Source organism: Schistosoma mansoni, chromosome W (genome assembly GCF_000237925.1).
Source record: "Schistosoma mansoni strain Puerto Rico chromosome W, complete genome".
Lineage (NCBI taxonomy): Eukaryota > Metazoa > Platyhelminthes > Trematoda > Strigeidida > Schistosomatidae > Schistosoma > Schistosoma mansoni.
In genome coordinates this window covers 21,951,010-21,965,890 of record NC_031502.1, presented here as the reverse complement: position 1 = coordinate 21,965,890, position 14,881 = coordinate 21,951,010, and the positions used below count along the sequence as shown (strand labels likewise).

Here is a 14,881-nt window from a genome sequence, read left to right as displayed (position 1 = left end):
CATGGAAAACCTGGAAGCGCTTGACGGCCGTTTCGTCCCATTGTGAAACTCCTCAGCAGTGCGCATCCACGATCTTGCCTCACGAGATTCGAACCCATGACCTATTAGTCTCGCGCGCGAGTGCTTGGCCATTAGACCACTGCGCTGGCATCGAACGGTATTACTGTCTAACTTCAGCCGATCCACGAAGTTGAGCGACACGTCCACCACTGTCTCCAGTGAGTTATTGTCTCACAACAGACGTGGTGTGAAATCCACTGGTCACTGCTTCTCACTAGAACTCCAGGAAGTACCTATTGAAGCCAGTCACTAGTGAGCATATGTCGATTAATATCAGAAGGGGTTTTTGTGGATATTATAGTAATTTTAATAGTTGAGATCATGAGTCCAACAACAGGATGAAACGGCCATCCACTGCTTCCAGGTTTTCCATGGTGGTCTAGCTTCAACTGACTTATGATCTCAACTAATGAAATTACTACAATATCCATAAAACCCCTTCTCACTTTGTATTGTTTATTTGAATCTTGCTATTAGTGTTTAGGACTGCAATACAAAATAAATTTAAACTTTATCCCATTGCACAAGCTAGTGGTTATCGAGACTCATTAGCTAAGTGGATAATGTGATGGCGTTTGAAGCGAATGGTACTGGGTTCGAGTCCTGGAGTGAACAATTCTGGGATGCAGGTACATCCAAATGACAAGTCCCAGATACAACGAGACACGCGTACTGGATTTCACTGCTAGTCACCATCCATCTTCCCTTAAAAATAAACAACTGTTTGGTGACATTCGATGATAACTGTATGAAACAATATAAAATGTATATAAAATGCTTTAAAGAAATTTATGTCCAAGCGACAGTTTTAATGATCATTAACTTATTAATTAAGATGAACTAACTCACTTTATTTGTTTATTCAACATTGTCATATATAATCCAAGTAGTTCTAAATAACTTGTCGGTGTAGTATAATAATGACGTTTTAATTCATTATAAAAACGTATAGCAGCTTCTGAAACACTTAGATGAATATCGGTTGATAATTTTGATATAGATTCCTGTTAATAATAGAAATAGAAATAGAATTTAATTAGTATAAGGGACTTATGAATATTGTAAAAACCTATACCTTACATATCGACTGACATTATGATAGAAACACTAGATGACATTTTCATTCTGGTATCCTCCGCCCAGAATCCTTTCGGAAATCAAACATGTGGCTTTCAAATCTCTTAGTGAGTACGTTCATTCGGTGGTTGCCTTTTAGGCCTAATGATTTTCATGGAATCCATAGAATTCAATTGAGCTAAATGTTACATTCTAAATGAATAGGACGAACTTTTTATGCTTTTGGAAACATTCTCCTTTAACATAATATGAAATAAAATTATATATCAGTTTAGATTGATATCATGAATGGATCAGCGTTAGATCATTATTAAAAACCTAGAAGCATTGGATGGCAGTCTCGTCCTAGTATGGGACTCATCAGCAGTGCTCATCTACGATCCCGCATGTGAAACTCAAACCCAGAACCTTTGATCTCGAGGGCAAACGCTTAACTTTTAGACCACTGAGCTGTGATCCAACGGTGTTAATGTCTAATTTCAACCAATCCATCATATTACACGACCGTCCACCATTGTCTTTAGTGAGTACTGCTTCACAAGCGTTCTCTCGCGAGACAGAAAGTTCTGGGTTCAAATCCCGTGAGCGAGATCATGGATGCGCACTAAATACTATTTTCTCATTGTAAAGAAATATCTAAAACTTTACTATTTATCATCTATGATAATGACATATTCACTTTCTGTAACGACTGAAAAAGAAAACATTTAAACGAAACATTTTTTTTCACCTTAAACACATTTCTCATCGTGTAGTTTGTGCTACTGATGTCGACAGATATAAGTAGCACATGTCATCGATTGAAAATGAAATGTCTAGAGGCAGAAGGTTAAGAAGATCAAAGAAAAGAGAATGAGAACAGAGAATGATTAGTGTGGAAATGAAGGAACAACGAAGTCTGAAACAATTGATTAATTAACATTTTATATAGTTGAGATCATGAGTTATTTGAAACTATACCACCATGGAAAACCTGGAAGCATTGGAAGGCCAATTCGCTCTATTGCGGGACTCCTCAGAAGTACACGTTCTCGGTCCCACGTCACGAGATTCGAATTCAGGACCTACCAGTCTCGCGCGCGAGCACTTTACCGATAGACGACTGAGCTGGGCAGCATCCAACGGTGTTAATGTCTAACCTCAACCAATCCACGAAATCGCGCGACCATCTTCCATTGTACTGAGGTAGATACATGTCTCTACCTGACATGGATTAGCTCCACTGGTCACAACTTCGCGAGGCGGGATCGTAGATGCAAACCGTTGAGGAGTTCCACGCTTGGACGGAACGGCCATCCAGTACTTCCAGGTTTTCCATGATGGTCTAGCTTTAATCGACTCATGAATCCAACCATTAAGTTAAACTATGAAACGACTTTGAACAACTGAACATGGATTAAATGTTTTTACATTTCTTGATCATGTTATTTGACATATTCTTGAAGAATTTAGATGCTCTTCATATGGTTACATCAACAAAATGGAAGAGTAAAGTCAACTATTACATATAATTAGGACTGACAATAACAATTGTTAACTTGAATTGATATTAATTACATTTAGGGACTTACTTTAAGTTCATCTGAACCAAAATCAGCTTGTGCAAATGTATACTTTGCAACACTATATAATGCTTCTTCTGGCCATTCAATAAACCAATCAATAGTACAACAATTAACTAATGATGGAAACATTCTACATCTTACACGAAAATTTGAACCAACTGGTGACATACATAATACAATATGCAGATTATTTCTTATACGATTAATACAAAATTCGTAGATACCATCACGATTTCCTTCAGCAATACCATACTCTTTAGCTGCTGAACGACAACCATTAATTAAACGTTCATATTCATCTGGTTCAAATAAATTTGGTACTTCACCAGAATTTAAAATATTATTAATATCTTCAAGGAATTCTTCAATAATAATTTGATTATCTGTAAATAAGAATACTGTTGGCTTATTTTCTATACCAGCTAAATAATAGAGACTTTTTAAATCTTCATGAAATGATGTATAATCATAGCCACGACATAATTCAATTTGAAAGCATTTATAATCATTTATATGAGCTGCTAATCTAAAAATATTCAATTTATTGAAAGAAAAAGAAAAACTGACATTAAATGATGTAGATTATTGAATTTGGTAATTTAGATCATGCTCAACTATATTGGGAGTCTCATCAGCTCTTGTGGTCTGGTGTGTGACGAAATCTTAGCACGGATACAGAAGGTTCGACTAGCTTTCGCCAACTTACGTCATTTATGGCGTAGGCGAGATATCCGTCTAGCAAACAAAGGACGGGTTTACTGTGCAGCAGTTCGTTCCGTCCTACTTTATGGCAGCGAAACATGGCCGATAAGAGTAGAGGATATTCGTAGGCTACTAGTATTCGATCATAAGTGTCTTCGAAGCATTGCTTGTATATCCTGGGACCACCGGGTAAGTAATGCAGTTGTTAGGAAACGGGTACTAGGTGAAGATGGCAAATCGATTGATGAAGTAGTGAAACTTCATCAGTTGAGATGGCTGGGACATGTGTTACGTATGCCCAACCACCGACTGCACCGACCTGAGACGTTTTATAGTGTAGGAGTAGGTTGGAAGAAAGCTATGGGCGGCCAGACCAAAACGTGGCACAAATCCATGAAGTCAGTGACAAGTGAACTGAGCCATGTTGGTAGGTGTAGACTACCTGGTTGGGACTAGCGAGATGATAGCAATCGATGGTTAGAGACCTTGAATGATATGGCTCAAAATCGTTCGCAATGGTGAAGGTGCATCCACTCTTTGTGTTCTACCAAATTCTAATCTTCTGAATTCTTCGTGTTTCTATCTTTTTTTCTTTCCAAATTTATTTCATTGGATTATACTCTTTCAATAACATCATCAAACCCTAATCTTTCACATAATGCTTATACTCTTACTACTTCTACCACTATGGGTTTTGAATCGACAACTACATCTCTGTGCTAATGTGGTATGGTAACTCGGACTGATGTACGTACGTACGTACGAAGTTCTACGTTATGACTGACTGACTGATAGATCTTCGTTAGATGACCAATATCGTGAATTGATTAAAGTTGCATGTGTAAATTATAGGATACTACTTCGATGTTCTGAAGATTAAGCCCTCACCATCAGATCTGAGGATACTCAACATTCCTCTTCTTAGCATTTTGCTAATGAATAGAAATAATACGAAATTTATGAAATCTATTTATCTAGAAACCTGCGCATAGCCGATAAGTTTCAGCTGGTGACACTATAATTTTTAGACGACCTTTAATTGATGCTGAAATAACCTTGAAAAAATTCACCTACTTATTTAGGTCAAAAGAGATTTATAGATTAGTGTGAGAGATTAGGATTAGCATTTGGAGTCGCCAGTTACAGTTAGAATTAGGGTTAGTGTTATTAACGTAAACTGATAACTTTCTGAGTTAGGTCTTAGTAATGGTGAGTCAAAACTCCATTCATGTCACCATACATTTAGTTCCTTTGACTGTTTAAAGAATGACATGTTTGTAAACGGTTACCATATTACTCTTTATCAAAGGAAATGCAAAATATGTAGACCATTTAAACACTATGTTTTCTTTTAGACCGAATAATATCTATGTGCTATGACATTGAAAACACTATATTACGTATTTAGGGGCTTGATAGTAGATGTGATGTATCAGATAGTTGTCTGCGCATATTAGAACAAGATACTAAATGAAACTCTAGATTAAGAGACCACTAGATTCGGGTTTACGTGAAATATCGATACGCGATTCTTACTCAGGAATGAGAACAAGATAATGAATTAGAATAATCGTTTATTTAAATAAGATGCGAATGATTATTCACAAACTAAGTATGGAAGTCCATGGGACCCTGCCCTGCAGTATGTGAAAACTGCAATACCCTCCTATTCAGTGAAGAATAAAGCATCTCTATTAGAAAGATCCTAAACACTTTGCTTAATGATCACATCACAAATAAGCTTACTTATTGTTATATCCTAGCGAAGACATAAGTACGGGTAACTCCCAGGACCTATTAATGGACGGTTATTCTATATATATTCTTATTGTATAACTATTCAGTAACTAGATTATCTATCTCTATATTCATCTTATTATAAGCTTAATTTTGACCTATGGATTATTATTATATGATTTACTGTTCCTAAACTATACTCAGTTTATTGATTATTGTCTCGCACGTTCACAGCCACATTTGGCTTGATTTGTACAAATATTATTTTCTATTTTATGGTATGATGTGGTCTGTCTGTCTGATATATAAACAAAGTATGCTTGAAATAAACGATTCGCATAGATTCACATAGCAGAAGCTGCTATTGGTGCTCTGGACTCAAGTGGACGGGCTAGGCGGATTAAGGACTAATAAGGACGCGAGATTACTCACAATGATTGGACGTCCTTGATTGTCACAGTGTTAAGGTCGGAGAAGTCGTATTTCTATTGGTGGATAATTCACGCGAGTTACGTCCTTGTTTAATTTATAAGGTCATAACAAATTAGTGACGATCTTGGTCAAGACATAACAATTAGCAACAACCTTGAGCAAGTCATAACACTTATTCAATCAGATTTTCATTACCATAAGGAAAAATTGCCAAGATGTAATGAAATGTTAATAGTTATACTTATCAAAATATTTAGAACATGAAACGAAGATGGAATCTAGTTGGATCTAAGATCTTCTGTCTCACTATCGATTGATTAACTGACGGAATAAAATAAAGTAGGACTTGTGAAATTAAACCTCCAGTTCTACTGTTATGGATCTCATTATTTCCTTCTTTTCGTTCTCATTATATTAATCTCTCCTTTCACTGTGATAATGTGAGCTATTGTAACTTGAACCACACATTGTCTATAAATAGATAACTGACTACTTCAAGTTATCAACCATGAAAACTACACTCAATTTGACATGTTTAATTTGACAGTGATTCAAGTTCACTGCCTACTCTAACGATTATTCAAGTTTATGAAAAAGCTTCAGTATTCAGTCCGTCAGTCAGTCAGTCACAATTAACTCTAAGCCTGGTACATACATGCATCGGTCCAAGTTGCCACTCTCTATGAACACAAGATGATTTCGAAAAGATGGATGACAGGAATCAAAATAGTGTCATAACAATCATCATGAAAAGGTTTGAACATTGACAATGTGGTTCTAAAATAAAATAAGGTATATTTGGAGGATTGCTGGTGCTCAAGGTCTTGGGGAAGATAAGGAGCGAATGCATTTGGACCTTTGTAGTCTTTTCTAAACCATACAATTCACTACCTTCAAGCACTGATCTCAATTGACATGTAGACCTCATCAAATAAAAAGCAAATTAAATGAGTTATTCATATAACTAGAAGTAGCTATCATACAGCTTAGTTTACACTACTACTATTATATACTATTGACTAATAGTTATTTACATTATTCACTACTAAAGAAAAAGACGTCTACTTTACCTAGTTAATGATTGTTTGCCAGTACCACCGACACCAACTAATAAAGCATTTCCTCTATCTTGTCTAATCATTCGAGCAATACGACAAACATGTTCAATAGCATCAACAAAGAAGACAAGTTTCACATCCTTTGACATTGTCATATTGTAATCATCCAAGTACTGCAAAGAAATTATATATATTTAAAATGAGATCTTTACAAAAGGATTCTCTATGTTCATCATATAACATACCCAACGCTACAAACTACAGTGAAATTATTGCCCATCATTAGCCTCTATTCATAGTGTGACAGCTGCCTACTTGATGTAGGCACAAACAATATAGTTAAGAGGTTATCAAGCTGTATGTATACGTTTAAACATTTAGACAATCATCAATAATCGAAGTTATGTTAACAAGTAAATGTTCAGAAATACAATGTTCAAAACTTCTCATCTCCATTGATGAGAATCAAAAACTCAACAATCTACCTAACCTCACATTGATAATAACCATGTGCTCAATAATGATTATCTTCGAGAAGTGATTCTTGGTTCTCTTCTGAGAAGCTATAACTAGTGGGGCTAATCCGTGTCGGGTAGAGACAGGTATGAACCTCAGTTAATGGGAAGTAGTCGTGAGTTGGTTGGTGTTAGAAAATAACACCATTAGATCACACCTCAGTTGTGTAGAGGTTAGGCGTTTGCACGTGAGATCGAAGATCCTGGGTTCGAGTCTCACGTGTGAGATCGTGGATGCGCACTGCTGATGAGTCCCATGCTAGGATGAAACGACCGTCCAGTACTTCCAGGTTTTCAATCGTGGTTTAACATTGATCTATTCATGATTTAAATTAAAAATCAACAATCTTCGCAACCCATATTAATGACAATAACCTTTAATCATTGTATTGTTGACCCAAAATTATCCAATCATACGAGAACTTCCCGAAATTCCGCTAAATTTATCATTATTTTTAATTATTTTACATTTTTATCATCTCCCAACTTGATTAAGGTCAATTCACTAATGTTATACAAAGTATTTACACCCGCTTAGTCTATCAATTAGCATATTGTATTTAAGTTGTAATCATTTGAAGATAACTAGTAAAATAAATGGATTCAACTTATTTCGGTTACAGTTTCATTAAAATAACGAACTCAAGCGACTGTCGAAATGTATTTCGAAGGGTTTCTATTTTTGATGTTGTAAATTGTAACCGACTAACCCCTATTGTCATATGTGGACCCTTAGAGAATGGGTACGACATTTCTATCTGAACTCTGTAACTCAGTGGTTAATTTATTAGTATTTGAAGTGAAGGTCAAGATTTCAAGTCTCAGTGCTAGCTAAATGTCACTACTAATCGTGTTTTTTTCCATTCTTTTACATCTATTTCATATCTAAAACGGTAGATCAACTAATTTCCATATGTGCATCCTATGCGGACTGCCTTGATATTCCCTGAAGTCACAAGCTTTATAAGCAAAGATGGATGGTGGCTAGCAGTGGGATCTAGGATGCGCGTTTCGTCCCATTTGGGAGTCGTCAGCTGTATGTACCTGCATCTCAGAGTTGATGTTCAATCTGGGACTCGAACCCAGTACCTTTCGATTCAAACGCACGTGCTGAATTCCACCGCTAGCCACTATCCATCTTTGCTTATAATGCTTGTGAATTAAGGCTATATTGAGGCAATACGTACAGTATGCCAACAAGTGACTGATCAATTTCAGTCCTAAACATCAATGGAAAGATTCAAACAAACAATATCAAGTGAATCCAACATATTGCTGATAGTTTATAATGTGCTATTGAAATTAATGGTGATGTAAACAATAATTTACTACATTGTGACACTAAAATTACAATCTTAATTGCTATTGGTTTATTTCATTGTCTTCTTTTTTTGATGTAGGTTTGTTCTCTGAGCTGAATGGTTTAGTCGTGGAGCTTTCATCGTCCTTCTGAACGACATCATCAGCACAAACTTCGGGTAGAAATCTGTCTTCTTTCGACCAGATGACTGTTCTTGTTTTACTGAAGAATTTACATAAACTTCAGAATGTAAGATGTACAGTTAAGACAGCAGAACTCATTAATGAAACAGTTCAATTTACTTCTCTTTAAACAATCATATATACGTTCACTTAGTAGTGTTAGTTTGAATCTTCCCATTGATATTTAGGACTGTAACTGGTCAGTCTCTAATTGGCATATGTGCATACTGTGTGTATTGCCTCGATATAGCCTAAATTCACAAGCATTATAAGGAGAGATGGATAGTGGCTAGCAGTGGAATGGAGGAGTCGCGTTTCGTCCTATTTGGGACTCGTCATGTATACGAGAAATATTGAAATCAATAATAACCATACAAAGTCTTCTTCTTCTAATCTATTCAACTTACATCCATTAATAATGATTTAAGTTTATCCACATCAGTTATTTCTTCATATAATCGTTCAGATCGTGGAATACCAGGTCTTAGAAAATCACCAAATAAAATTGGATGTTTTGTAAATGTCTCTGTTTCTATAGTCTAAGGAGAAAAAAATTAATTTAAGAAAAGAAAATAACTATTTTATTAGGAAGTTTAAAGCAATTTGTCCCTTTGATAAATCTGGATAATGTAAGATGAACTATGTGATGAGATATTAGCGCTGTACATTTCGAACAATCTGATCTTGATCCATCAAAATTATCCATCTGAGCTACAAATCTTCTCCACCATCTCAGAACAATCTGATCACATATATACTTGTTAAGAACTAGACTAGACTGGAAATGGGGGGGGGAAGAGGAGACAAGGATAATAATAATAATAATGTGGAAACAATTTGAAACATAATCACTATGGATAATAAGCTAATATTACCAGGGTAGGTTCAAGATGAGAACAAACTGTTTTTGAATACACACAGCGGGGTTTGAATTTTCGTATTGCTAAACCTTAGTATACGCCTTTTTACACTTCTATCAGTATCACAAAAGCTGAGTTAAAATCAATCGTATGTCCGGTTTCAATTACGTGTTTGACAGTAGAGGATGATGGATGTTTATCCTCTACTCTTATTGGGTCACTTGATTCTATTTGTTTCTGCAACCATTTAGGTACATGTTCATACACCCTAATTTTGAGATCAGGATTACTCCACCCTATGTATTTGTGACTACACACGCATTTAAATTGGGAAACACAATGGGGTCGGATCTTTTAGATTTTCGATGAAGCATGAACCTTGTTCTTTCCTTGATAATGACTTTTGCTGCGTAATACATCTTGTTAATGATTGATTTAAACCTTTGTTTCAATAAAAAGCTATTTAAATCACCTGTAAATTGTAAAGTGATGTAGACAGGGTTTTTTCTTCTTCCAAGACTATAGTACTGTACCATGAACTTTCCATCCATTTATAAATTTAAAGGGGATGGCCATTTCCCATAATTGTTTTATTTAATAACCTAACATCATCGTCAAAGCACTGGACAGCCTTTAGAGGTGTAAACCACTGGATGTGGACTCAATGATATAATGGTTATACACTTGTTGAGAGACCTTATGGTCGATTTATAGTAATGTTGTAGATGTGAACTGCCAAAGAGTCCCATATAGTCAGTGCTTCTTGGTTTTGAATCATTGTTAAGGGTCTAAAATTTATTAAACAAAATGAGTCTTAAAGACTGAACAGACAAACAAATAAGGAGAACTTACTTCACCGAAATATTTCAATGCCATTTCTGATAGAATTTGATTGAAAAACATTTTATCTTCTTGATTAATTAATCGATCATGAAATACTCGTTGAGCTTCATGATAGAATAATCGGCTAATTGATTGTTTATTACGAATAACAATTAAATCACCTTGTAAAACTCCTATAAAATTAAAAATAATAATGAAAGATGAATTCAGTATTTTAATTATTTTTCTTAAAAAAATTACGATAGATGCGCATTGCTGAGGAGTCTCATACTAGGACGAAACGGTCGTCCAGTACTTCCAGGTTTTTCATGGTAGTGTAGCTTGAATTGACTCATCCATTCAACTACTGAATTACTAAAATCTCCACAAAATTCTCTTCTGATAATTACGATTACTTCAATTCAGGCCTCGTAGGAAGAAATCAGGAAAAAGTGTTGGAAGTGGATAGGACACACATTGAGGACATCACTCAACTGCGTCACAAGACAAGCCCTCACAGGGAGTCCTGAAGGCCAAAGGAAAAGAGGAGAACCAAAGAACATATTACGTTGAGAAATGGAGACAGATATGAGAAGAATGAACAAAAGCTGGATAGAACTAGAAAGGAAGGCGCAGGACAGAGTGGGTTGGAGAATGCTGGTCGGCGGCCTATGCTCTATTGAGAGTAACAGGCGTAAGTAAGTAAGTAAGCAATTCAGGCCTCATCTGTAGTGATAGTGTAATGAACAAAAATATAGGTGGGGACAATCAATTATATTTTAATACAAAATTACAGAGTTCTTTTATAAAATATGAAAAACATATGTTCAGTACTTCATTTACAAATCCTTCATCAATTGTCTCAATCTTCATTGTTCCTTCATTGAGATAACAATGATTCTCTGTTTCCGTTCTCTTCGATTCGATCATCTTATGACACATTTTCCTTCGTTATTGATCAGTCAGAATATAGCTTATAGTAAATCACAAAGTATTACAATGCTTTAATGTTAGTTTTCTGTATTATTCAAGAGAACATCACTGACCTTCCCCCCCTCTTCTACATGATCATATCAGCGCCGGTAACTGATATATTGTTTCGAACATTTTATCTGAATGTATTTCTGTTATACTAGAATGGTGAACTTTCGTTAGACAACACCGATAATAGTTGGTATGAAAAGACGTTTATTTCAATGTCAAATCCACTGATTGATGTGAACCGCGAAACAAGAAGCCTTAACAAACTGCGGAAACTATTTCTGGGGACGTTATTTCATTTAATTCAAAGCTTGTAAAACTGTAACATTTACTTTTGCCCCTAGTCTATTCTACAGATCATGAGATTTCGTTTGATGTATTATTCACTGCCATAGCCCTCTCTGTTCCAAAGCTATTGTAATTTAGACGCAACCTTCTGTATTCTATTTTCTACTCTAATCCCCAGTTTTGGACATAATTGTATTTTCCTAATTATTGTATGTTGTGGTCAGGTTAGTCATCTATTCATTTTTTAATCTTTTACACTAATCTGAATTCGGAATTCGGGTACCAGATCGGGATTGGAATAAAGCGAGTAGTGTTCCAGTTGTCTTGTCTTCTCTCTCTCTCGCGCGCGCTTGTCATGGATAGAATAGTTTTCGTCTCTCTACCTCCGCTTCGAACTCGCGCATACTAGCCTCAAGGTTAAGCCTATCACGTCAAGGATTCAATCTATATCAGAGAAGTTATACTCGGCACTAAAGTGGGTATACAGATTCAAGGACGTAACACTGATAATTATTGAGAGGTGTATAAGTGCTTATTTATTCAGAAAAAAACACTTGAAACATTTACTAAAACAGTTTTATAGGTTTGTAGTATCTGTTCAGTTATTGAACGTCCACGTCAAACAACTAGAAGGTTCAAAATTTTAGTTATTGAGTAAAGAAAACACAGACACTGATATTGTATTTTGACAGAGCCAGCTTTTAAACACTTGTAGATGTAAGCAAAGATGGATAGTGGCTAGCAGTGGAATCGAGGACGCGCGTTGCGTTCTATTTGGTTCTTGTCAGGTGGATGTACCTGCCTTTCAGAGTTGATGTTCACTTTGAGACTCGAACCCAGTACCTTTCGCTTCAAACGCCATCGCATTATCTGCTCAGCTACCGAGTGCTTGTGCTTGTGAATTAAGGCTATATCGAGGCAATACGCACAGTATGCACATATGCCAATAAAAGACTGACCAGTTGCAGTCCTAGATGTCAATCGGAAGATTCAAACAAACAATTCTAAGTAAACTTGTAGATCTAGTTCTCGGACCTAATCGAAGATTTACTACTTTCCTTACCTTGAATACATTTTGATAAATCTCTTAAATTGAATACATAATGAGATTTAGTTGGGGTAGGTAATAGTTCTTTAGCCATTCTAGTATATATTTCAACGGCAGCATTAACAATGGAATCACCAACACTACGGACACCTTGAGGAAATTCAAGTAGATAACCCTGAAAAGAGAAGAAAATATACAAAAGTAGGTAAATGAAAATTCATGTATGCCGTTTAAATTATCGATTAATCACTATGAAATCATTCGAATCAGTTATTGAGAATGTCAGAGGAGAATAAATCCTATCCATTTGAGGTTATTAATAATAAAACTTTCGTTTGCTTCTTACAATCGACCATCAGAGGTTACTTTTTGAATGCTAGGATAGAAGTATTTATATTTTAAGTTTTAATTTCTAATGTTAGATAGTTTGAATAATGATGATCTGGACCCGAATTTTATGCTGATGATGTCGTTCAGAAGGACGATGAAAGCTCCACGACCAAATCACCCACCTCACAGAACAAAACTCCATCAAATTCATCCACCCAAGCTACAAATCTTCTTCATCATAATTTATTATGTGGCTAAACCAATAAGTACAAGTTAGTCAACTGTTTTACCACTATTATGTTATACTAAAGGATTGGAGTAATAGTAACTGATATTATAGTTTACCTATTTAATTGTTTGTTTGATTGTTAACTAAAATATGTATGCCACAGGTATATCAGAGCCTTTACCTAATATATTCCAACTACAAAATATCGAATAACTGAAAGCACTCAAAGTAACTTTTAAGCCACAACTACATGAGATCTGATAAATCATTAATTATCACTTCAGAAGGAATTTAGTGAAGACATTTAGTTCGAGTTTACTTATGGGTATCCAGTTATAGTTTTCCGCATGTTTTGATATGTAAAAGAAAGTTCAACAATTTTCATTCTACTGTATGCAAAGATGGATAGTGGCTAGTAGTGGAATCCAGCTTGACGCGCGTTTCATCCTATTTGAAACACATCAGCTGGATGTACCTGCATCTCATGGTTAATGTTCATTCTGGGAATTGAACTCAGTACCTTTCGATTCAAACGCCATCATGTTATCCACCTGGCTACTGAGGTTTGATAGCCACCTGCTTGTGCAATGGGGTGAAGTTTAAATTCACTTGGTGTTGTTTGCTTGTATCTTCCAATCGGTGTTTAGGACTGCAATTGATCAGTCTCTTATTGGCATATATGCAGGTACATCCAGCTGATGAGTCCCAAATAGGACAAAACGCACGTCGTGGATTCCACTGCTAGCCACTATCCATCTTTGCTTACAATGCTTGCGAATTAAGGCTATATCGAGGCAATACGCACAGTATGCACATATGCCAATCGGAGACTGACCAGTTGCAGTCCTAAACATCAATGGGAAGATTCAAACAATCAATATTAAGTGAATTTTCATTGTAGCTTTCAGAAGAAAAAAATGACTAATAAACTTTGATGAAAAGTGATTGTGTAAAGAAAAGGCTACGAAAAACCAACATTATTTACATTTATAATTGAAGAAAATATTTGCTTTAAACTAATTTCTGATGGTGGTGGTATAGCAAATAATGCAAAATGTCGTATTAATCTTGGAGTTACTGGATTTCTTCCACCACCTGGTGGACCACAAGCTGCACATAATGTCATATCTTTGATTTTAATCCATTCTAATTTATCTCTATCATAGAATCCATGAAAATCTTGATATTGTCGTAATAATTCAATAGGTGGTTGACTTCCATAAGTATCTTGTTTTGGCATATTCAAATCGTCGACGAATAATATGATACGTTTATCTTTTGGTGCACCAAGAATATGTTTCTTCTTTTTCTCTAATTTACTTTCAATTATTTCTTGTGTACGATTACTAGTTGTTTGAGCAGAGAAATTTAGATAAGCCGGTACATAATTTTTGGATTCAGCTATATTGTTCAATGTTCCACGGACCACGACTGACTACAATTAAATAAACAAAGTAACAGTTAAAATAGCTAAATATTGGTAATGAATATAAAATGTTTAAAGTACGCTTTAAAACTTCTCTTTGAGACTGCTTAACAGCATACACTCACACTAACACCAGGAGTCAAACCTACCGACATCAGGTCAAATGGAAAGCCCACTGTTTTTCAGCCAATATGCTACTTATTTCCAACAAATGGATTTGACCAGTATTTTATGAAGATGAATGGCACTTAGTAATAGAATCAAATAGA

The 14,881-nt window shown here is 35.5% G+C and overlaps 1 protein-coding gene across 1 annotated transcript in view; it reads right to left on the bottom strand.

Moving 5' to 3' along the window:
* Smp_130810 (hypothetical protein) overlaps positions 1-14,881 on the bottom strand; it is a gene marked incomplete at both ends in the record, with an annotated part of 126,151 nt that overhangs the window by 31,053 nt on the left and 80,217 nt on the right. Inside the window, 7 exon segments of the mRNA XM_018788974.1 lie at positions 910-1,064; positions 2,709-3,228; positions 6,644-6,804; positions 9,036-9,167; positions 10,341-10,504; positions 12,643-12,802; positions 14,172-14,621. Of these exon segments, the coding sequence (XP_018654464.1) occupies positions 910-1,064; positions 2,709-3,228; positions 6,644-6,804; positions 9,036-9,167; positions 10,341-10,504; positions 12,643-12,802; positions 14,172-14,621 (1,742 nt within the window).